Source organism: Ceratotherium simum, chromosome X, assembly GCF_057802395.1.
Source record: "Ceratotherium simum simum isolate JZ-2026a chromosome X, ASM5780239v1, whole genome shotgun sequence".
Classification (NCBI taxonomy): domain Eukaryota; kingdom Metazoa; phylum Chordata; class Mammalia; order Perissodactyla; family Rhinocerotidae; genus Ceratotherium; species Ceratotherium simum.
The window spans coordinates 21,923,756-21,947,000 of NC_141940.1; the positions used below are offsets into that span (position 1 = coordinate 21,923,756).

General features: G+C 36.8%; 1 protein-coding gene and 1 non-coding gene across 10 annotated transcripts in view; one reads left to right on the forward strand and one right to left on the reverse strand.

Moving 5' to 3' along the window:
* Window positions 1-539: 539 nt before the first annotated feature.
* The window catches only part of SMARCA1 (SNF2 related chromatin remodeling ATPase 1), a 69,360-nt gene continuing 46,654 nt past the window's right edge, over window positions 540-23,245 (forward strand). For 7 of the 9 annotated variants that reach the window (XM_014792806.2, XM_004437309.3, XM_087426824.1 and 4 more), the window contains exons 1-11: window positions 541-834; window positions 5,385-5,471; window positions 7,379-7,545; window positions 7,943-8,043; window positions 8,130-8,230; window positions 11,325-11,504; window positions 15,313-15,468; window positions 16,614-16,745; window positions 17,719-17,787; window positions 20,999-21,108; window positions 22,448-22,674. In XM_014792806.2, the coding sequence (XP_014648292.1) occupies window positions 661-834; window positions 5,385-5,471; window positions 7,379-7,545; window positions 7,943-8,043; window positions 8,130-8,230; window positions 11,325-11,504; window positions 15,313-15,468; window positions 16,614-16,745; window positions 17,719-17,787; window positions 20,999-21,108; window positions 22,448-22,674 (1,504 nt within the window). In that variant the 5' untranslated portion in view covers window positions 541-660. Of the gene's footprint in view, window positions 835-5,384; window positions 5,472-7,378; window positions 7,546-7,942; window positions 8,044-8,129; window positions 8,231-11,324; window positions 11,505-15,312; window positions 15,469-16,613; window positions 16,746-17,718; window positions 17,788-20,998; window positions 21,109-22,447; window positions 22,675-23,245 lie in introns of all 9 variants that reach the window. The other 2 variants (XM_087426823.1, XM_087426822.1) reach the window with 1 other exon arrangement.
* LOC147911779 (small nucleolar RNA SNORD112) lies at window positions 5,188-5,259 on the reverse strand. The gene has a single exon (XR_015550774.1). It is a non-coding gene; the product is annotated as a small nucleolar RNA SNORD112 (small nucleolar RNA).

The window sequence follows — 23,245 nt, forward strand, 5'->3', positions numbered from 1 at the left end:
GCAGCTGCAATCAAGAGATTCCAGGAGTGCTTCTCCTGCAGAATTTACGAAGGTGGGAATAGTACCACGAATTCCCCTTTAGGGACTTGGGAAAGGGCAGTCCCCAGAGGGGTTCTGGGCTTTGCAAATGGTGAGAAAGACCTTCTACAGTACAGTTATAAGCAGAGGAAAAGTTCTTTGTGCAAGAAGGGGACAGGGCCCCGAGGTACAAAGAGCAGATTTAAGGGAAAGAGGATTCCTTCTGCACACATCTGTGAGGGGAGCTTAGGCTGACTGTTGGGGGCGTGAGGGAAAGGAGATTTTTAGGGGGCTTCAGGCTGTGGGTTCCCGCCTCCACCCCTGTTCGCGCCCCACACTCAGGCAACAGTTGGTCGTGCGGGGCCGGCCCGAGCTCTGGGTGGGGAGGGGGAGTCTCGCGATCGTTGAGGGGGGGTGGAGGAAGAGGGGAGGGTGACGGGGGGGAGGCCATGACGTAGGGTGGGTGGACGGAAGTGGGGCAGGGTTGAGGGTTATTTAAAGAAGGGGGGGCCGAGCGAAGGGGTTGAAAGCGGAGTGATTCCCCACCCCTGCTTCATCCAGCCTTTTCCAGTGCAGCCACTGCCGCCGCCTGGGAGCCCTCGTCCCTTTCCTCGTCCCCCTCCTCGTTCCCGCTCCAACGCCATGGAGCCGGACACCGCTGCATTGGCAGCCACCGTGGCAGCCGCTGATGCGACCGCCACAATCGTGGTCATAGAGGACGAGCAGCCGGGGCCGTCCACCTCCAAGGAGGAGGGAGCGGCCGCCGCGGTCACCGAAGCCACCGTGGCCACGGAGAAGGGCGAGAAGAAGAAGGAGGTAAATAGGAAGGGGGTGTGTGTGGTGGACAAATCCTGTGTCGGGCCCCTCCGAGGGGCCCAAACCCTGACCTTTCGGCGCCGACAGGTACCCGCGGAGCTCGGCGGGGATGGGGGCCGCGGGCGCGCGCGGGTCGGGGGGGCGGCGGAACAGTCTAGCATTCGCTCCCCTCCCCCTTTCCTTCTCGCCGCCTGCAGGGCGGGGGCGGGGCACGGGCGCGGCGCGGGGTGGAGGGTGCCCGTTATCCTGGGGCTTGGGGGCTTGGGAGCCCCTCGACAGCCCCCGGCCCCCTCCACATTCCCGGAACTGGGGTAACGGGGTGGGGGATGGGGCTGTGCAGGAAAAAGCCTCCGCCTCTCCCTCTCCTCTCGCTCGCTCCCTCTCCCCCCCCTTCCCGTCGGCCTCTGCCTGGGAAATCTGGGCCCTTCAATCCCACACTCGCGCAAAAGGGGTTTTGCTGAGGCTAATTTGTTTAAATTTGAATTTCAAGGTGTCGGTGGTTGGGAGGCGGAGGACGATAGGAGAGACTTTCATTTCTTTGATTGGCAATGTCGGCCTTTTGGGTGGCAGGAATAAAAAAATCATCCCTTGTTCGTTTGGTCCCCGCCTGCCGAGGCGGGGGTGTCACCCCGAGAAAATGAGCTCTCCTTGTCGTAACCCCCCCATCCAAACCCCAAACTGAGGAACCGTGGACGCTGGCCTAGGAAATTTTCCAACGCGTGCACCCTCACCCTCTCCTGCCCCGCCCCCGACGGTATAGTGTTTCACTCCAGGGCCACCCAAATGGTCCCCCCAATCCGGCCTCAAGCCTTCCAGGCTTCCGCCTCCCTCTCCTAGTGGGCGCTGCTGGCTCCTGGACACACGCAGGTTTAAAAAAAAAAAAATTTTTTTTAACCCAACGTCGCCAGGATGAGCTGCTGCTAATGTACATAAGGGGACCGCTCTGACACCTATTAAAGCCAAATCCGGGAAATATGTATTATATCCATAAGGCGTATTTTACATGGACCGAGACATGCAAATAAAACTGAGACACGTTAAAAAAAATTAAGATAAAAAATAGGCTGGGGCATAAGGATTTTTGATGTACAATAAAATTGTGGAAGGGATCGTTTATGAGTGGATTTTTTTTCCTTTTACCAGTAGACATATTGCAATTTAAAAAACAGTAAGTAGTTAAAATTATGCTTTAGAGATCTCAAGTGGCTTTGTCTGAATCATTATATGATACTATACGACCAAATGAAAAGCTTTTGAGGGAAATTAACACCTTTTGCGGTGAGTTAGAGTAATTTTAAATTCAGCAGTTGCTTAAGTGACATTTTACTGTTACAAGGTTGACTTAACAGAAAGACGATTGTAGTGGTAAGTGAAAACCATAGAAAACATACCCATTTTAAGATCTGTGCGATATTTGGATCAGTAAGACAATATTGATGATTAAAGCTGGGCCAAATACCAAGCATCAATATAAATCAAATGTTGGGAAATTCAGAAATGTCTCTAAGTGCCTTTTATTCCCTAGGCTGGGCAAATGTAAGTGCTAAACTGTCTTTTGTATGGCAGTAAATGTTGAATTTCTAGGTTGTATGAATTCTTTGAATTGTGAAAAGACTGGGGATCAATAAAAGCCCTATATAATAAGCATTGAGTTGATACATATATATTCATGAACTCTGCAGCCTAATCAGCAGTTGCCCTAATGGTACCTCATTTGTCTGCTCAGCGTAGGGAAATGAGGTTCTATATGACAGGAACTTTCTGGATATCTGAAGTTTACTACTGTAGTAACTACATCTTTTTATTTTTAGTTTTCCTTAAAAATCTAAGTAGTACCAAAACATCAACTTAAGTTCTTTCATTTGTATCATTTCTTCAAATTAATTTGGTAGTCCCTCAAATCTGAATACATTGTGCACTGCCTTGACTTCTTAAATGGTGTACTAAAAGCTCGAATTAGCCTTTTCCTCCTGTCCATCAGTTACTGTACTCTGACAGTGATACAAAGGCATTCAAGATCTAGGAGGTTGTTTCCCCTCAATTAACTAACCACCTCCCAGACACTTCCAGTATAGTGTTGATTTTTAAATAATTTTTCGGTCTCCTTCCTTGTTTGTCATGCTGTTAGCTATCACTTTTTAAACACTTCATCTACTTTCATGAGAATTTGTTTATGATAAAGGACACAGATCTAACAAAACCATGAAATCATTTAAAACTAGTATACAATACAAAAATACAAATGATGCAGCAGGGAGAGGGAAATAATTACACCTGAACACCAAGGAAAAGGGATGTCACTGCAGTGGAACTCATGTTTTAGTCCTGGGCTTCTGCCATCCCTTCTTGCTTTTGACAGCGTGCCTTCTTCTAGTAGTCTTTCTCATGTCATTTGCTGCTGCTTTTATTCTCTGTAGTATGGGAAACCAGATTATCAAACTTGGTAGAATTGTATATCAAATAAAAGAAAATAGGCTCTGAATGAGAGCATTTTCATGATGCATAAAGTAAACGAGATTTAGTGGATTGATTTGTGACATTTAGCTACAGAAAGGTATTTTTACTTACCTTCTGGTTCTTGAACTTATTTGATTTAAGTGACAGTTGGATAACCTAACACTGTGGAAATTGGAGTTGGTATTTTTGGTAATGAAAACGTCAAGAAAAAGCTCATGGTCTTTAAGACAGGGCATCTTGATGACCTTGTGCTACATTCTCGTGACATGTAGACTAACAGATGATAAAATCCATAAGGAATTTATTAGAATATTTCAGTCACCTTGTATCTTCTCTGGTATGAGAAGTGTATTTTTGAAAACATACAAATGAAAAGGTTTAGAAGGTAGATATTTTAAAATTTGTTGAGGAAGATAGTGCCAATTAAGTAATTACTCACAGCTTTTAATAGCACTGCTCAAGATTAGGAATTTTAATTAGCATATAATTAAATTTTTATGGTATTTCACAAGGTAAGCAAAAAAGTAACGAATAAAATCTTTTTCTAATACTAAAGGTTTAATTTTCTGTAAGCAAAGTTTACATCCCACTTTATCAGATATGTACTTGTGTATATGAGGCAAAGTAATTTTCATTGTTTTGAAACTTGAGAAGTGGACTTCATGCTTTTCAAGGAATGATAAAGATGTGAATTTTGTTACCCAATTTTCCTTTACTTGTTGCTTTGAAAATAAAATAGGATTTATAGTATATGTGACAGTTTGAATGTGTGAGATTGAGGGGATTTTAGCAGTTTTCTATTCTCATCCATCCAGGATTACATTCAAAACATCCCACATAGGTGATATATACATATGAGATGCTATAAATCAAGACAGTTGTTATTTGGGTTAAGAATAACTGAACAGTATCTGGTCGGTGCTCCAAATTAGAACCCTGACCAGGGTCAAATGCTGTAATCTTAGTTTGGATTTTCTCAAAATGGAAATTTTAGTAAATGTCAGAAGACATATTCATTAACTTTTGGAGCCATGTTTTTCTTATGTTTAAGATCACACTCTGTTGTTGATTTATGACCTAAGTTTTCAGGAACAGATTGAAAAAAGCCATAATAAAATGGACCTAATTTCTTTAGTTTTCACGAACATATTTGTGTTTTGAGTTGTGCAAAGTCTTTGTTAAAACTGAAATACTCCCGGGTTTGGTACTAATGGGTAGATTTATGTTTATTATTTTATTTCTTGATTTCTTACAGGGAAGGAGGTGTGTTCTATATACCTATTTATAAGTACAATCTTCTCTTTACAAAGGATTAGGATGTATGAGATAAACCCCCAGTTTCAGTATTTTTAAAGAGCTGATTTATGTTAGTTTTCAATAAGTTACAACTTTTTAAATATCAAAGGTTAATAATTAATAGCCCTGAGAACTTCTTCTACAAAATATTTATTTAATATAAATAGTTTAAAATAGTTTTCTTTCCAGTTGAAGAAAATTAACATAAGCCAAAAGTTTGAAACTGTACTATTTCATTATTTTAAATATAAATGACCATATTGCCTTACATAAAAAAGTTTACATGTTCTAATTAGAATATGAAAACAATAAAAGAAATAGTATCTTTTCAGGAACAGAAACCACAGTCTTTTCTTCTGAAAGGCTTGTTTCCATTACATAAAAAAGTGTTTCTGAGAATTAATATTTACTTCCCTCGAATTCTTTGGTTTGTGGTTGATAATATTATCATATTCTAGATTTTAAATCTTCTGTTCATTGATTATACACTTTCTTATGCTTTAAATTAAAAAACAGGTGAAAAGACTCAATGTTTCGCCTTTTGGTTTTTATTTTAATTAATGTTATTTCTCTGACTTTCACAATTCTTTGGATTTTTTTATTGGACCTCAGGTGCACAGTACTGGTTTAATCATAAACCCTTCTTCATGACATGCTCTCATCATTGGTCCATACGTGGCCCATGTTGATTTATTTATGGAGTATTTAATTACTTTTTACTTTCTTCAAATGAGAATGTTGACGACTTTTAAGACCTTGCTTTGCAATTTGCTGATTTATTTTATTTGAAATTCTAGAAAAACGTTTCTCCATTTCAACTCAAACTTGCTGCTAGAGCTTCTAAATCTGAAAAGGAAATGGACCCAGAATATGAAGAGAAAATGGTAAATATATTCTTGGGTAGGATAGTGACTACCATAGTTCATTATTATAGAGGAGATCTGAAAGATTAAAAAAAATATGTGTATATATAATGAATACAGAATCATAGATTTTAGAATTGGAAAGTAATTTAATATATAATCCAATATATAGATTTTTGTTGAATAAATGAATCTCCTCGTTTTAAGATGAGGAAATAAAGGATCAGAGAAACTATATGGAATAGTTGGGACCAGAAGCCACATCTCTTCACTTTTGTTCAGTGCTCTTTACCCCATAAGGTGTTTTATTCTAGAACTGTTTTATCCACTAAGTGAAATTATCAGTGGCAATATCAATATGGCTGAGAGAGAGCAAGTCACAAAGCCAGACTGATATTTTTTTCTCCCTTTCTCCTTGCTTTGGATATATGAATGAATGCTACACATTATGAAACATGTAATATGGTAATACATTTTCTTGAGGGAAGGATATTTGCCCAATGTATGAAACTATTACGTGTTTAAGCAGTATAATCCTAGTTATGCCCATCTACTGCTTTGCTATACGTTTAATTATTAATTTTTAGTCACTAAAATCCATATTTTAGCTTAAATTTAACTAGGGCATAACTTTTATGCCCTAGGATCTTTCAAAAGCAGTAAAGTTGGTTAACTTAAAAGAGAAGTTAACAGGTAGTAGTAACTGAATTTTTTTGTTGAGGGATTGTTTTTGCAGTAATATTATAAAAACAAGTAGAGATGAAGTACGTTTTTTGGTTGTTCATAGTGGTTTTACAAAACTCCATTCCTTTAACGTTTAAGGCGACATCTAATGTAGACAGTTAATGTTTTAACACTCTAAAAACAACATTCCAGGGAGGATAACATAAAATGGAAAGGTTTTGGCCTCCTTCCAGCTGCTGGTCTGAATATATTTGTCTAATTCTTGTATTTATGTTAATGAATGCTTGTAAGTTTCTGGTGTTATTAATTATGCATCCTTCATTAGCAATCAGATATTCTCTACTCTGTGGTCAGAAAGTGACTGGGAATTGAAAAATCATCTTCATTTTTTTTCTTTATCTAAAATGATTTATACATCTTTTAATCTTTTAAGATTTTTTAGTGAAAAAAGTTTTATTGTATTAATATAGTACAAATTATGACCTTTTGAGAAATTATAATACATATCAGTTTTTAATAGTTAATATATATTAACTATTTCACTTACGTCTGTATGTGTGTGTGTATATTTTTTTCTCCAAATCCTGCTCACTTTGGGGAGAAACTTTATATAACATTAGCATAAAATGCAATTTTCTAGATCACTGTAATTGAAGAGAGAAATGTTTATGTTATTGTATCACAATGCTGAAAATATTTTGAGATGAAATGACACTGTATTCTAAGATTTCAATTTCTAGATGGAGCTTGAAAATTCTTAAAGAGTTCAATTTATAGTATATATATGTATATCATAGTTAATTTATATTTCTGTATTTGGGATACATTGTATATTTTGATGCTTAATTTTGTTAACTATTAGGAAAATAAAACCATTATGGTTTGGAAAGAGGATTTGCTTTGATCCTGACTCTTTAAGCAGGGTACTTCTTATTGGGGCATTTACTAGGTCTGTCAGATCACTTGGCTTCTATTCAAGCTATCAGAAAATACCGTTTTCAAATTCTGCTACTTACTCGCTGTGGGAACTTGAGCAAGTTACTTAACCTCTCTGTACCTCAGTTTTATCATCTGTAAAATGGGGATAATACTAGTACCTACCTTGTAGGTTTTTTTAAGAGAATTAAATGGCTTAGTATGTTTAAAGTGCTTAGAACATAGTGCAAAGTAAGTGCAATATGTGTTAAATAACTTTGAATGAATAAAAAGAAAATCATTACTTTTTCTTTTGTTTTGTAAATTAGAAAGCAGACCGAGCCAAGAGATTTGAATTTTTACTGAAGCAGACAGAACTTTTTGCACATTTCATTCAACCTTCAGCACAGAAATCTCCAACATCTCCTCTGAACATGAAATTGGGACGTCCTCGAATAAAGAAAGATGACAAGCAAAGCTTAATTTCTGCTGGAGAGTATGTTGACATCTGTCTCTCTACTTTCTTTCCTCTCTCTTTCCCTCCCTTCCTCCTGTCCTCCCTTTTCCCTCCCTTCCTCCTGTCCTCCCTTTTCCCTCCCTTCCTCCTGTCCTCCCTTTTCCCTCCCTGCATACTCTCCTTCCTTCTTCACTTATTCAGTATAACTCTATATTAAAAAAATAAGGTTATTTTCGGTGTAAATATGTTTTGGAGGCAACAGTATTTTTTTCTCGTTACAAGTCAATCAATAAAAATGTAGGCTGGTTCTACCAACTTCTAAGCAAGACCCTAGATAACTCTTTTTTTTTCATAACAGATATTAGCAATGTATACTGACTTAATTGACACTTTAGCATTTGGGTTGAATATGAAGGTATTTCTTTTTTCACTTCAGCTACCGCCACAGGCGCACAGAACAAGAAGAAGATGAAGAACTACTCTCAGAAAGTCGGAAAACATCTAACGTGTGTGTTAGATTTGAGGTGTCACCTTCGTGTAAGTACTTCATCATATTGGTTTTAGAAAAGTTTTACTTGATTGTATTAACGAAAGTATGAGACATCCTGGACCTTTTTTTTCAGATGTGAAAGGAGGACCATTGAGAGATTATCAGATTCGAGGACTGAACTGGTTGATCTCTTTGTATGAAAATGGAGTCAATGGTATTTTGGCTGATGAAATGGTAAGGAGTTGGTACCAAAAAAAACATTCTCGGTTATCAATAATCTTTATGTAATAATTAGAAATACCTGAGCTGAGTTGCTCCCCTGAGGCCCTGGAGGCTAATTGCTTTATTTAGTTATAACTTAAAAGGCATTTGTAAAGTCTAGAATTGTTTCTTTAAGTTACCTCTAGAACATATACTTTCACAGGCCACAAAATTCTTATTGAGATTTCCTCAAATGGTTCGGAAAACCTCCTTGTACTTTTGTTTTTGTTCGCACTTTGGCTTCCAGGAAGCTCAGAGCCAAAATAAATGCCAAAATGGAGCGTCTGTGTAACTTTTCATGGTCTGCCCATTGTGTCCTTTGTGCCTTTTCCTATTCTATACCTTCTGCTGTTACTTTCCTTGGCCCCTCTTTATTTCTACTTTGCCATTGATTTATGTTCCATGTTTTCATTGTAGGCTACCTGAAATCCTTTTGGGAATAAGGTGGGGTATATAAACCAAACACTAAATGAATGAATGAATGAATGAATGAACCAAACAATAAGTGAATGAATGCATGCATGAATGAATGTAAATACCTTGATGTGTGGGCAATCAGAAAGTGAATAGATGGAATAAAGAACAAAAAAGTAAAGAGCAGTATTGAGTCTTGATACAGCAGAGTGCCAGGTGAGGTTGGTAAGTAAACTAATGAATGATGGACATATAAATAAAATGACCAAAGAGAAAAAGTAAGCCCATTTAAGTTGCTAATTCAGCAGATCAGGGGAGTATATGAAGGCTTAGATTGGTATTTTAAGGCCAAATGAATAAGATGAGATTTAAGAGAGGGCAGGGGGAGTTCTAGATGTATATGACCCAGTGATACTCATATTTATGTGACTCTGGTGCCATATTTGCAATCACTCTTATCCAGAAGAGCCACATGACTCTTTATGCTCTATAGCATGTGGTGTAGTAGTCAATCCCATGGGTACTTATCCCTGGCTGAGCAACTGTTAGGTGTGTGGCAGGAGGTCCTTTAAATCAAGGATCTGTGGTTCCTTATATTTAGTATTCTGGGTTGGAGACTACAGTTGGCTCAGAGGGGGAGGAGCTTAGTTAATTGGACAACAGAAAGACCAGGATTATTTGTCTCAAGCTCCTCTTGGTTGCAGCCTGTCTAAACATGAAGGATCTAAAGATCTTTCATATTGAATTTATACTGACATGAGATATGTTTTAATTACTAAAAAAGGAAAGATATTTTAAGGAGTATAGAAAGTTTTGGAAAAATCTAGAAAAAAATTAAAGGTAAGTTATAATTCTACTGCCTGAAAATAACCACAGTTAACATTTTGGCATATTTCTTTTTAGTCTTTATCCTCTGGATTTATTTATTTTGCATAGTTGAGATCATACTGTATGTATAACTTGGTATTCTGATTTCTTCACATTCATACATATTTTCCACATAATTAAAACACTTTTGTAAAAAATTGCTAATTACTGCATAATAATCTTAGGGAGCTACCATAATTTTATTCATCTCCTCCCTTATTGTTGGTCATTTGGATTGGTGATGTATAATATATACCTATATAGTATATATTGTGTGTGTATATATGTGTGTATGCGTGTGTATATATATATACACACACACATATATATGGCATATAATAATGCTATTATGAGAACCTCTGTAATTTAGTTTTTCTGAACCTCTCAAATTATTTCCATAGGATTCCTAGAAGTGGAATTCCTTGCTTAAGGAGTATAAACATTTTAATATTTTGATGCATAGCATTCATAAAACCCATCTCATTAATTGAAATATCAGAAGGGATAAACCTTATAAAAATAGCTTTAGGGGCCGGCCCAGTGGCATAGCAGTTAAGTTTGCGTGCTCTGGTTTGGCAGCCCAGGGTTTGCAGGTTCGGATCCCAGCCGTGGACCTATGCACCACTTATCAAGCAATGCTGTGGCGGTGTCCCATATAAAGTAGAGGAAGATGGGCACGGATGTTAGCCCAGGGTCAATCTTCCTCAGCGAAAATAGAGGAGGGTTGGCAACAGATGTTAGCTCAAGGCTAATCTTCCTCCAAAAAAAAAAATAGCTTTAGGTTTAGGTTTATAAATGAAAATATATTCCTTGAATAGATAAAGCCAGAAACTATTTTAAACAGCCTTGAAGCATAGGACATAGTTCCTTTTCCATTGATTAGGTGGTGGGTTCATGGATTTTCAATATATTATTATTATTTTTTGTTGTTGTTGAGGAAGATCAGCCCTGAGCTAACATCCGTGCTAATCCTCCTCTTTTTGCTGAGGAAGACCAGCTCTGAGCTAACATCTATTGCCAATCCTCCTCCTTTTTTTCCCCAAAGCCCCAGTAGATAGTTGTATGTCATAGTTGCACATCCTTCTAGTTGCTGTATGTGGGACGTGGCCTTAGCATGGCCGGACAAGTGGTGCGTCGGTGCGCACCCTGGATCCGAACCCCGGGCCGCCAGTAGTGGAGCACGTGCACTTAACCGCTAAGCCACGGGGCCGGCCCCAATATATTATTTTTTAAAAAGTCCTCTGTCCTGGGTGATCTCTAAGGTCCTTTCTGGCTGCCAAGTTCTTTTATGTTCTGTTCTTATGGTTGTGTAGGTCTTCAAGTGTGTAAGTACAGAGATGCAAGTACAGAGCTACAAGCTTCTTGATGCATAGTCTGAATATTTCATGGCTAGGCTGTAATAATGTTGAGGTCAATGGGAAAGAAAGACTGGTATATAAGCAGGCTGGTAAAGGAAATGAGTCTTGATGAGATATATACACAAGATTCCTAATTTTGCAACTAGTAGAAAAAATTATATAGTAGATTGCTTGCTCCTTTAGGGGTAAGTCTCCTAAATAGAAAGTTGCTTTGTTGAGCAACTTTCCACCTGCACGTTCCTGGTTTCTTTTTGTGCTCACAGTAAGTACTGAATTGGAATGGTTATTCACTTTAAAAAAAAAAAAAGATCTTTTCACTTTTCCCTATGTGAGATAGTTGGCAAATATCTTTTGTAATCTTGTTACTAACAAAATGTTGCATTAATAAAAAACATTTATGGATTTTTTTCCTTGTGATGATAATGCAGGGTCTTGGTAAGACTTTACAAACGATTGCTTTGCTTGGTTACCTGAAACATTACCGAAACATTCCCGGACCTCACATGGTTTTAGTTCCAAAGTCTACTTTACATAACTGGATGAATGAATTTAAGCGATGGGTCCCATCTCTCCGTGTTATTTGTTTCGTCGGAGACAAGGATGCGAGAGTAAGTGATAAACAGGTTTAAAAAGGCAATGGAGAATAACATCTTTTCTGGGGTTAAGTTGCATGCTATTGCCATAAAAGACATTTAAGTTGACTACTACTTAATAACACTTAAGTTGTGCTTACTCTATGTTAGGCTCTGTTCTAAGTGCTTTTTTATCTATTAATTAGTTCTCACAACACTCCTATGAGGTAGATGTGTTACCTATTAGTAACAGACAATCCAGTATTGTGTTTATGTGCATTTACTTTTAACTAGCTCATTAACCTAAGCATTTTTAAAATTTTTATTTAATTATTTATTTTTATTGAGCTAACATTGGTTTATAACATTATATAAATTTCAGATGTACATCATTATATTTCGATTTCTGTGTAGACTACATCATGTTCACCACCCAAAGACTAATTACCATCTGTCACCGTACACATGTGCCCTATTACATTTTCGAGTTGTACTTTTAAGTAACTTTATTTATAAAACAAATCTTATTTTATTGACAGCATATCTTATCAATGACTGTATAATTTCTGCTATTTGACCCAAAAATGTGTAAATTTGCATGACAATTTTTTATGTTTAAATTTTCGACTTTTGGCTTTCACTTGGTATACATACACACACCCACCCGCATGCACTCACATACCAGTGGAACCTTTTCTCTTTGTACGGACAGCTTTGTGTTTTGTGTTTACGCATAGACATAGCTTTCAGTTTTGGTCTTTGAATAGAAAAATACATGTCTGCATACATTCTTAGATAGAGAAACTCTGGGCTCTTGCTTAAATTAGATATTTGTCAATCTAGTAGGCTACAGTTATTTTAGGACTATAGAATTAATCTAAAAATAATAAATTATGCAAAAATACCAAAATGAATAATCAGTTTAGAAAGCAGATTATTAAACTTTGTCTTTAGTCTGCCTCTAGAGAACATAGTTTAAAGATTTATTCTATTTTACATATTTAGATAGGTCATCAAAAGATATCCTCAAAAGAATGGTAGCATAATGAATTATAATTTTATTCTTACCATTTTGCTTCAAGAAAAACTACTTATATTTATTTACATTTAACTTATAAATAATTTAAATATTGAAATACTGGGATCATAAATTTAGAATTATAGGCTTGATTCTTCCCTATGCCTAATATTTCCCAGTAGCAAATTAGTCACTTAGAACTCTTTCTCATCACTGCTAGTATTTAATGTAATACCACTCCTTATAAAAGTTTGCTTTTCTGAAGTATTGGTTTTTTGCTGAAATTATTTCTCGAAGATCATAAGCAAAAGAGAAATGTCTAGGCTTGTGTTTTCATAATGTCTCAGTAAAGATGTATGTCAGTGGTTTTCAACTATGTTATATGAAATCTAAGGGTTTCATGAAGTTATCTCTGTGAGTTTTTTTTTTGTGTGTGTGTGAGGAAGATCAGCCCTGAGCTAACATCTGATGCCAATCCTCCTCTTTTTGCTGAGGAAGACTGGCCCTGGGCTAACATCCGTGCCCATCTTCCTCTACTTTATATGGGACACCGCCACAGCATGGCTCGACAAGCAGTGCGTCGGTGCGTGCCCGGGATCCAAACCAACGAACCCCGGGCCACTGCAGTGGAGCTCGAGCACTTAACTGCTTGCGCCACTGGGCCGGCCCTTCTGGGAGTTTTTAAATTAAAAGTGGATGCATTTAATTTGTGACTGCCCTATCTCTACCACATGGGAGGTTGGGATTCTTCTGCTGGCTTCAAAAATTTCTTAATCTTGAAAACTAATCTTCAAAGTCAGTGTTTTTCAAATTGCCACTCATTAATAGGTTGGGAATTAATCTTAGTGGATGGTGACAAAAATTTTTTAAAACATTGAGATAGAAAGGAATAGAAAATAGCAAAATGTTTCAAAATATAGTAAGGATACATATTACTTCTTTCTATATACACACTCTGGAAGATGAATGTGTTGTTTCAAACATAGCAAGGATACATATTACTTCTTTCTGTATACACACTCTTGAACATGTATGTGTATACTGGATTGCAATCTAAAATGTAATTTTACTGTGGTCCATGGTCAAAAGAGTTTGAAAACCGGTAATTATTAATTATATAAATAATGTGCCATATTCAACACTTAGACATTGATGTCAGTATGTATAGAGAAAATCTAGATCATTATTTATAGACAGATTTGAACGTTGGTACCATTATGGGATAGATATATTGGGTCTTTCTAGTTTCCTGGCTCTCTTTAAAAATTTTATGAGGTCAATATTTTAGTAATAAAAAATTTGATGTAGGCTACAAGAGCTATTTAATTGAGTTGGGATATTATTAGAGATAACTTCTGATCCTGTCTGATGCTAAGGTAGTCCTGAAATATATAGAGGTGTGATTCCCAAACATGGTTTTTTGACCCCTTCCTTTTCCACTCCAGAGGCATCAAAGTTCATGGACATGGAAACACGTGATCTGGTTTTAGTTCTGGCTTTGCTACTGACTGTGTGATGTTGAGTAAATCTTGAAGGGCCTTAATTTTGTCACCTATAAAATCACAGCTTTTGGATTATGTAATGTTTAATATTCTGTCAAGATATTTAACTCTAAAATCTGTCAAATAGTTACACAAATTTCAAAGCAGAGCTAATTTAAATTGAAAATATGCGTTATGTTCCATGAAACTGTAGGAGGAACTGTTAAACTAAGTGTTTCACAAAATCAAACAAAGATAAGGTGTTTGCAGGACCAAATGGGGTCTGGCACCCTGGGTTCTCTTTCTTTTATCTCGAATTCCCTAATGTCTTAATTATTGTTTTTAATATTACCACTTCCCAGGGTGCAGGTGAGATCTCTGCAAAGGCCTTTTTTCTGTTCTCTACTTTAGTCCAGGCAGTCCTTTTAAACATAGTGGGCACTCAGTGAATATTTGTTAATGAGTCCCCAGTGTGTTTTGTGCATAACTGTGAATTTATGAAGTAATGACTTAGCAGTGAACAGTTAATTTTTTTATGCACAGTAATTTCAGATTTACAGTACTAATCAGCCCCTTCTCAATATAGATTTTGCTGCTCCCTGTTAACTTTTGGGGTTTTATTTTGACCTATAACATCTGGAATTCAGTTCATATGAGTTAGAAATATTCTCAGTCAACTTGGCTAACACAATGACCACTGCCTGTGAAGATTTAAAAATAGTTGTAAGTAGTCTCACCGTTTTAAATAGCCTCCTGTACTAGGTAGAGCAAGTCCCCTTTATAAAATCACATTCTTAGCCTCATAACAACATCAGGAAGTTCACAAAAACATTAATGGGCTTTCATGACCCCTTAACACATATGACTCATCCCTGCTAGAAAGTGAAGGAACGTATAGGAGATCTCAAAAGGTTGGAATCACTCGTGTATATTGAGTTCTTTCCATTTGTTGAAACTATATCATGTTGGTAATGCTTGGATCTTGGTAAGAATATGGTATTCAGAAAGCAGTTACTTTGCCCATGTCCTTTTGGACCCCTTGGTATGAAGTAAGAGCCTGGTAATTTAGTCGTCTTCTGGTGATATGAACTTCTCCAGTTCATTGAATATGCTGTACTCGTTTAAGGGAAGCCTTTGCTTGTCTTTTGTTGATGAATACATTAGCATGTCATCCAGATAACTGGCCACAAAGGTATCTTGGGGCCTCAGTTTTTTTTTATCTCTAGAATGGATGAGACCAAATGATTGCAAGGGTATCTTAGAAGTCTTAATATTTTCTTGCTGCTTTAATTCTGTGGTCATCTTGTCAGTATATTCTAATATAAGGAACTTTATTTTGCATTAGGCTGCTTTTATTCGTGATGAAATGATGCCAGGAGAATGGGATGTTTGTGTTACTTCTTATGAGATGGTAATTAAAGAAAAATCTGTATTCAAAAAGTTTCATTGGCGATACCTAGTCATTGATGAGGCTCACAGAATAAAGAATGAAAAGTCTAAGGTAAGCCAGTTCTCAATATCTTTATTAAAGTTTTCTTTTAACTGCCACATCTGTTTGTTTACTTCTCTTTATTCAAAATAAATATGTGATGAAACATTGTGATTTTATTCATGGAATGTGAATGAAAATCAGTTTTTAAAATGGTTTTAAAATTTAAATTATTGAATATAATACAAATGAAAATTAAGCACAGATTTTAATGTAAAGAAAATTAGGTGTTTATTGGCTATACCTGTTGCAGCTTAACTCTGTTGTAATACAGTATTTTAATATTTTGGTAATATTTGGCATACAAATGTCATTTGCATTTATTTATTTTTTATTGAGGAGCTACCTTATGTATGTTCATATGGATTAGAAAAAATAATTTCCTGGAATTATCTGACTTGTGTGAATTAGAGTGTGGTGTTAACATTGAAAAATGTCAATATTTCTTGCCATTCAACTCCATCAACAGTAGGAAAAGCATCAGTTATTATGATGAACCTCTCTTTGGATCTCTGGGCTACTTTGGGAGAAACAGGGACAGAACTGGAGCAAAACCCCCAGGTGGATCATACTAATTTCACATTGGAACTAATAGCCGATAAGAAGGTGCATGTTAGAGAATAATTATTTATTTAAGAGCGTTATAAACATGTGCATTTTTATTGATAAAATTACCGTTCTTTTATACTTTTTATGCTTTAATTTGAGATCTTATATTTAGAAAGTTAATATTAGATATCAGGGAAAATGGGCTCAACTCAGCTGCTTAAAAATTGTGACCAGGTCAAGTTAGAACTTGACTAGGCATGTAGATGAACATGATTGGCGGGGAGAAGGAAGTATTATTGTGTAAAGTGACTAGCCTGGATTCCATAGTGTTCTGTTTCTGTGGACCCAAAACGGAGAAAAAATGTTTTGAAGTGGGGGGGGGGTCTCAGGTATGACTATGATCTGCATTCTTGTAAGGGTAGAAATGCCCAGAATATTTGGTTCAGTTGTGCTTCACTGTGGCACTGTCACCTGAACTAGGATATTTTTCCACAGAAAATTTATTTTCAAGTTTTATTTTATTCAGAAAATGCATTGGTTGGATAAAGAACTGAACGTTGAGCATCCTAATAAATAAAACGACATTAACATAACTGTTATTTTTCTAGCTTTCAGAGATTGTTCGTGAGTTCAAGTCAACTAACCGCTTGCTCCTAACTGGAACACCTTTGCAGAATAATCTGCACGAACTCTGGGCGTTACTCAACTTTTTATTGCCTGATGTCTTTAATTCTGCAGATGTAAGTTTAAGTCAGACATTATAAGTATAATTTTCTTATGCTCACAGACAATTGTTTTCAAAGCGTAGATTGTAGATTGAAATTTATAGTTCTTTTTCATTTGTAATTCTTTATCTGTGTTTTTGTTTTCTCAGAAAAGAGCTCTTAAGTACAAATTTTCCAAATGCGGATATTTAGAGAAATAATGTTTCTTTTCTTTGAGATTATCCTGCCTGTTAAACTTTGCCTGTATCAGATTGCTCCCACAAGTTATGATATGAGATAGGCTGAGTTCAGAATAGTGCATTCAAAATTTTCTTAGTTAAGTTGGAAGAGCTTTCTGCATACTAGTGTGGCAGGTGGAGTCTTTAACATGCTCTTTGATTATTGTAGGCATTAACATTTGGTGAGTACTAAAGAGCTCATAATGTGTGATTTGAAAACATAATGTATTTTGTAAATGTATGATTTACATTGTTTGTATCATTAACACAAGTTTATGCTAGTGCAGCAAACTGAATTGAATGATTTAAGGACTTTGGAGCTTGATTTTTGTCATTACTGATATTAATTGATAATAAAAAGTACCAAGTTCAGCTATTCATTGGTTTGTATACCTTACCTTGCTTTTCATTCATTTTTATTGTTTGATTAACTTTTTCATTAGCATTATATGTTTTCGATTTTATATTCTGACTCCAACTCTGCTGAACTGGATATAATGTTACTATGGTATGGATAAGCCCAATAAAAGCCTTTTAAGGAAAAACTGCTGATGGAGTTTCTGTATAATGGGGTTCAAATTTTTTAACTGCTCCAGTATTTTATCTATTTTCAGAAGTAAATAATATTGGCCATCACAGTTAACATATTTTTGAAAGTGCTTTTAAAATGAATTATTTCTGTATCAGTTGTATAAGAATTTATAGAATACCGAATTTATTAAAAATAACCCAAACTGTGCACTTACTGCAGAATTTTCACCCCTCCACAGGACTTTGATTCTTGGTTTGACACTAAAAATTGTCTTGGTGATCAAAAACTTGTGGAAAGACTTCATGCAGTAAGTAATAGCAGACAAGAAAATTTATTAATTAAATATGTATAACTGAGCCAGAAAACAAACTACCGTAGAATCTGTTTGAACTTGTGGGTTTGCCTTGTGGCTCAGTCTCACTGCTTCTCCTTCCCAACATCCTTCTTTGGGAAACAAACTCCACTATATCCTCAGCCTGTCTATGGAACAGCTTTTTAGCTTCAGCTCTCACCCATGGATAACGTGGTCCTCTCCAGTAGAGGCTGTTTACTCTCTCACACTCCACAGGTCCTCGAGATCGCATCAGTATTCTCCTAGTTCCCCAGAGCCACTTGTAAGCCGCTACTTCTCCACTGTCATGTATAGAACTATTACTTTGAAGCTCAAGTTATCTTGCAGGTTCCCTCTCCACCCATTCTCTTTGTCATGTACTCATCACCAGGTGACTCCCTCACATTCATTAAACACCAGTTTTCCATTCTTTGATAACAGCTTCTCATATCCTTCTAGCTCTTACACTCATGTTACTCCTGTACCTATTCTGTTCTCTTACAGAGAACTTCAGTTCCTGATCCCTGCTTTTTCTCCCCATCCATCAACCCATTTCTGTTGTTACTTTTTTCTGTATCCAGCAATGAGCCCATTTTTTATCACTTGAACCACTCTTTTGCCAAAACTCCCAAACTCCCTTGCTCTCTTGTCCATCTGCCATTTCTGCCCTAAAAGCCCTAAACTAGAGTAATGTAACTGTGTCTCTGTCCTCTGGGTTTGAATTCTGCTTCTACCACTTACTAGCAGAGTGACCTACTCTGTCCTGGGGCTGCTCAACACTGATAAAGAAGATTATACAACTGTATAGATTGGAACCATTACAATTTCATGTTCCTAATGTAAGCTGGGATTTGATGATGCTGGTGATCCTTCAATATGGCCTTGTACAGCATTCTTTCCCATTTCCTATAACAGCTATTTCAGACCTGTCTCAATCTCCTCAAGACTTCTATCCCAAGTATCCCCCACCCTATTTCTCTCTCAGCAGGTAAGTATCATTCCCTTCTCAAAGAGAAGTCAGAAGTCATTAGGTAGGAACTCCTTCAAGGCTATCCATCTTCCACAGGTATCTGCATCTGTGTTACCTTCTGCCTGAGGGGAAGAGGTATTCTGTCTCTGGTCGGTGGCTAATTCTTTCAATGTGAACCCTGGATCTCATCTCTTCCTATTTCTTTATGGATGTTTCCCCATGATTTATCCTTTTTATTGACTGAATTTTCTACCTCTCCCTCCATATTGGCTCTTCTCCCTCAACATCTCAAACACCTCCCTTATCAAATCCAAACCCCCACCCATAGCCACCCACCCTCACTGATGTACAAAACAGTACTCCCTCAACACTGTCCCTCTCTAGCTGTGATTCTGGTTTCTTCCCTTGATAGCTAAGCTTCTTGAAAGAGTGATTTATCCTCTCCATAGCCACTGCCTAATTTTCTATTCACTCTTGAATCCATTGACCACTGGCTTCTATCCATTCCACACAACTGAAGCTTATTTTGCAAGGTCCTCAATGATTTTCCAGTTGCTGAATTCAGGGTACACTTTCTGGTCAGTATCTTGGATTCTCTGGACTATGTAGCACTGCTAACCACTCCTCCTCCTTGACACTCTTTCTTGTTTGATTTCTGGGTATGGAATGGATATTCTCTTACCACTTTGGCTACTCCTATCAGTCCCCTTTTATGTACTTTTCTTTCTCTGTTTGTCCCTGAAAGTTTAGCGTTTTGTATGGCTTTGTCTTGGACTTTCTTTTTCATACAGACTTTCTCTGGGGATCCACTTCCATGGTTTCAGCTATCACCTATATACTTCTAACTTCCAAATTTCTCTCTCCATATTTCTCTTCTAGCTCTAGACTTACATATCCCACTGCCTTCTGAGTCTTTCTGCCTACATGTCTCACAGGCAGTTTAAACTCTTAAAAATCTCTCTTAGACAAGCTTAAGAGGCCCGAACCAGAGACTAGAAATTGTCTTTTACTTTTCCCTTTTCCTTATCGCCCATAGATCTATAATAATAACAGCTTGTGGTTAAGCTCTACACATGTACTACTACAAATTGTTACAGCAGCCTTGGAAATAGGTGTCATTATCTGTGTTTAGAAATGCTTGGCGTATACATATATCATATTTTTTTTTTTTTTGATGAATGAATGGGGAAACAAGCTTGGAAAGGTTAAGGAACTTGCCCAGACTCACAAAAGCAAATCAGGGGCTGAGCTGATTTTAGAATCAGCTTGATCTGGGTTTGAATTTTGCTTCTACCGCTTACTAGCAAAGTGACTTTGGTGGTGTTTCTAAAATTGAAATAATCACATTTCCCTCAAAGATTTATCCTAAGGCTTCAGTACGCTAAGTAAAGTTCATAGTGCACTGTCTGGCACATTGCAGATTCTCTATGGATGGTAGCACTGCTATTTTCTTGTGATAGAATCTGTCTTCCAGGTATACACTGATTATTTCATCTTTTTTCTCTGTTCATCCATATCTTCCTTAACATTGAACGATTTTATCCTCATTCATATATTTAACCATTTTGAAGTGTCCTGCATTTTTATTTCACTTTTAGAAACTCTCTGATCCATACTCTGACTTCATATTTCCTCGAAGGTTTAAAAAAACTTATGTGACAGCAGATTTAAAAAAAAATGCTCTTGAGGCCTGCCCGGTTGTGTAGTAGTTAGGTGCGTGTGTTCCGCTTCGGCAACCTGGGGTTCACAGATTCAGATCCCGGGTGTGCACCAGTGAACCGCTTGTCAAGCCATGCTGTAGCAGCATCTCATATAAAGTGGAGGAAGATGGGCACGGATGTTAGCCCAGGGCCAGTCTTCCTCAGCAAAAAGAGGAGGTTTGGCAGATGTTAGCTCAGGGCTGATCTTCCTCACACACACACACACATGCACAAAATGCTCTTCCATGCTTATTCAATAATCAATAATCATGTTGTCTTTATTTTTAATGTATTTTGTGCCATCAAATTATGAATGTCTAATTTAGGTCCCCTATTCTGATTTTCTAGGTGGCCATTACTTGGTTCTTTTTTACCAATAAAGTTGGCAACTGATGTTGGTAGTGTTTTTCAGATTATGCAGTGGGAAGTAAATTTCACATTAGGGTGTTGTCATTGAAATATATAGTTTATGATATTAAATGTTTTATAAACTTTTGTAAAAACTATCACTTTTTAGGTTTTAAAACCATTTTTGTTACGTCGTATAAAAACTGATGTAGAGAAGAGCCTGCCTCCTAAAAAAGAAATAAAGATTTACTTGGGACTGAGTAAAATGCAACGAGAATGGTGAGCTATTTTATTTCCATTAGAATTTATTTATGTATAGGAATTTATTAAAAAATTAGCTTTGTAATGGTTCAGTTGTGCCATTAGTTCAAAAATTACATTTTATGTTTAAATGGCAAGTTAAGTAGTTCAAATATTTTAATAGAAAATTGATGAGTATTTTATTTAACCTTTGGGAAAGAGCATGGGCCTTGGAGTCTGTAGACCTGTGTTTGAATCCTGTGCTTTGCCTCTTAACAGCTATTTATCTTGGGCAAGTTATATAACCTCAGTTTCCCTTCTGTAAAATGGGGATAATAATACTTAGCTTACGAGAATTAAAGGGGTTACTGTCACTGGCACATTTGTTATTCTTGCTTTTTCCATCATTGAAAATAGTAATAACTATAATAATAACGAGTAACAATCAGATGAATGAAAACATATCAGTGATTGTAGATATTACAAAAGCAGAAGCTGGAATGGTTTGATAAATACAAGCAAAGCAGGAAATTGACAAGGGGAGTCACAAGGAATCGTAAATTAGACATGTTAATAATGTAATATTGCTGCTAAGAGAAGCAAAAACATTGCTTATATAAATAAAATTAGATCACATAACATATAATGATTTCTTGACTATTGAAGCCAGTTTAGGATAGTGGTGAAGAGTATATTCTTTGGACTCAGATATAAGATCAAACCCTGGCCTTTGTCCTTTCTGTGGCCCTGAGTAAGTTGTTTCACTTCTCTGAGCTGCCTTAATTTCCATGTGTAAAATGGGGGTGACACTAGTACATATCTCAGAGTTGTGAAGATTTAACAAGATGACACATATAAAGCCCTTGATATGATACCTGGCACTTGCACTCAGTACAAGTTGGCTATTATTATAATTAAGTATTATTACTGTCCAGGTGGATACATAGGTCTATTTTTGCCTGGGTGAACGTCTAGAAAAGATAATAGAAAATGTTTATAGAAGCAGAAAAAAATGATCTATGAAGACATGTATAAGAGATTGCGATTGTTTTAAGCACATACAAGTGAAAGTTGGATGTCAACTTTTGGCAAATATTGTAGTTATTGAATAATTATCAGATATAATTATCTGACTAGTTATTAGCTGATGGCAATTTTTAGTAATGATAAGGCAGGAGGAAACAGGTTTATAGGCGGCATACAAGTTAAGATATTCAAATATTCACTAGTTTCTTGGTTTTACTGATCAGATTTAGGCTCAAATCAAATCTTGTTGTTTATCTTTAAATGGGAATCCAAGGTGATAACCAAAGGGACGTTTCTTGATGACATTAAACCTTTCTAATAATTGATGATTAATTATAGTTTAAAACTTTAGGTATACAAAAATCCTGATGAAAGATATTGATGTTTTAAACTCTGCTGGCAAAATGGACAAGATGCGACTTTTAAACATTCTGATGCAGCTTCGAAAGTGTTGTAATCATCCTTACCTGTTTGATGGTGCTGAGCCTGGTCCACCTTATACCACTGATGAGCACATTGTCAGTAACAGTGGTAAAATGGTAGTTCTTGATAAACTATTGGCCAAACTCAAAGAACAGGGTAAGTTACAAATATTTAAATTAATATGAAATAGCTTAATATTAATGACTTGTGTATGAATAACATTTTGCATAATCACTCATCATTCATTCACTCACTCCTTCAGCAAACATTGTTGAGTACTTACTATTTGCCAGGAATTGTCGTATGGGCTGGGTATACAAAGATGTAGAAGACAACAGACTTTGCCTTGCAGAAGCTCATGGTATAGTGAGGAGGAATAGTTGCATTTCATTGTGATAAGTGCTGTGATATATTGAGAAACTGGGAGTTGGGGAAGTTGTCACAGAGATGACATTTGAGGTGAGCACTGGAGAATGTATGGAAGTAAACCATGGGAAAAAGGAAGGGAAGGGTTTTCCAGGGCAATGAAACAGAGGTGTGAAAGAAGGGAATGCAGAGCTTATGGTATTTGGGGTAGAGTGGCAGTTGATGAATCTGGGAAGATGGTTGGGGCCAAATTACAAAAGGCCTTTTAAACTATGCTTTAAGAAGTTTAGACTATTTTGAAGGTAGAGGGGCAGTCATAGAAGATTAGGCCATGGAGAGTGACATGATCAGACTTGTATGT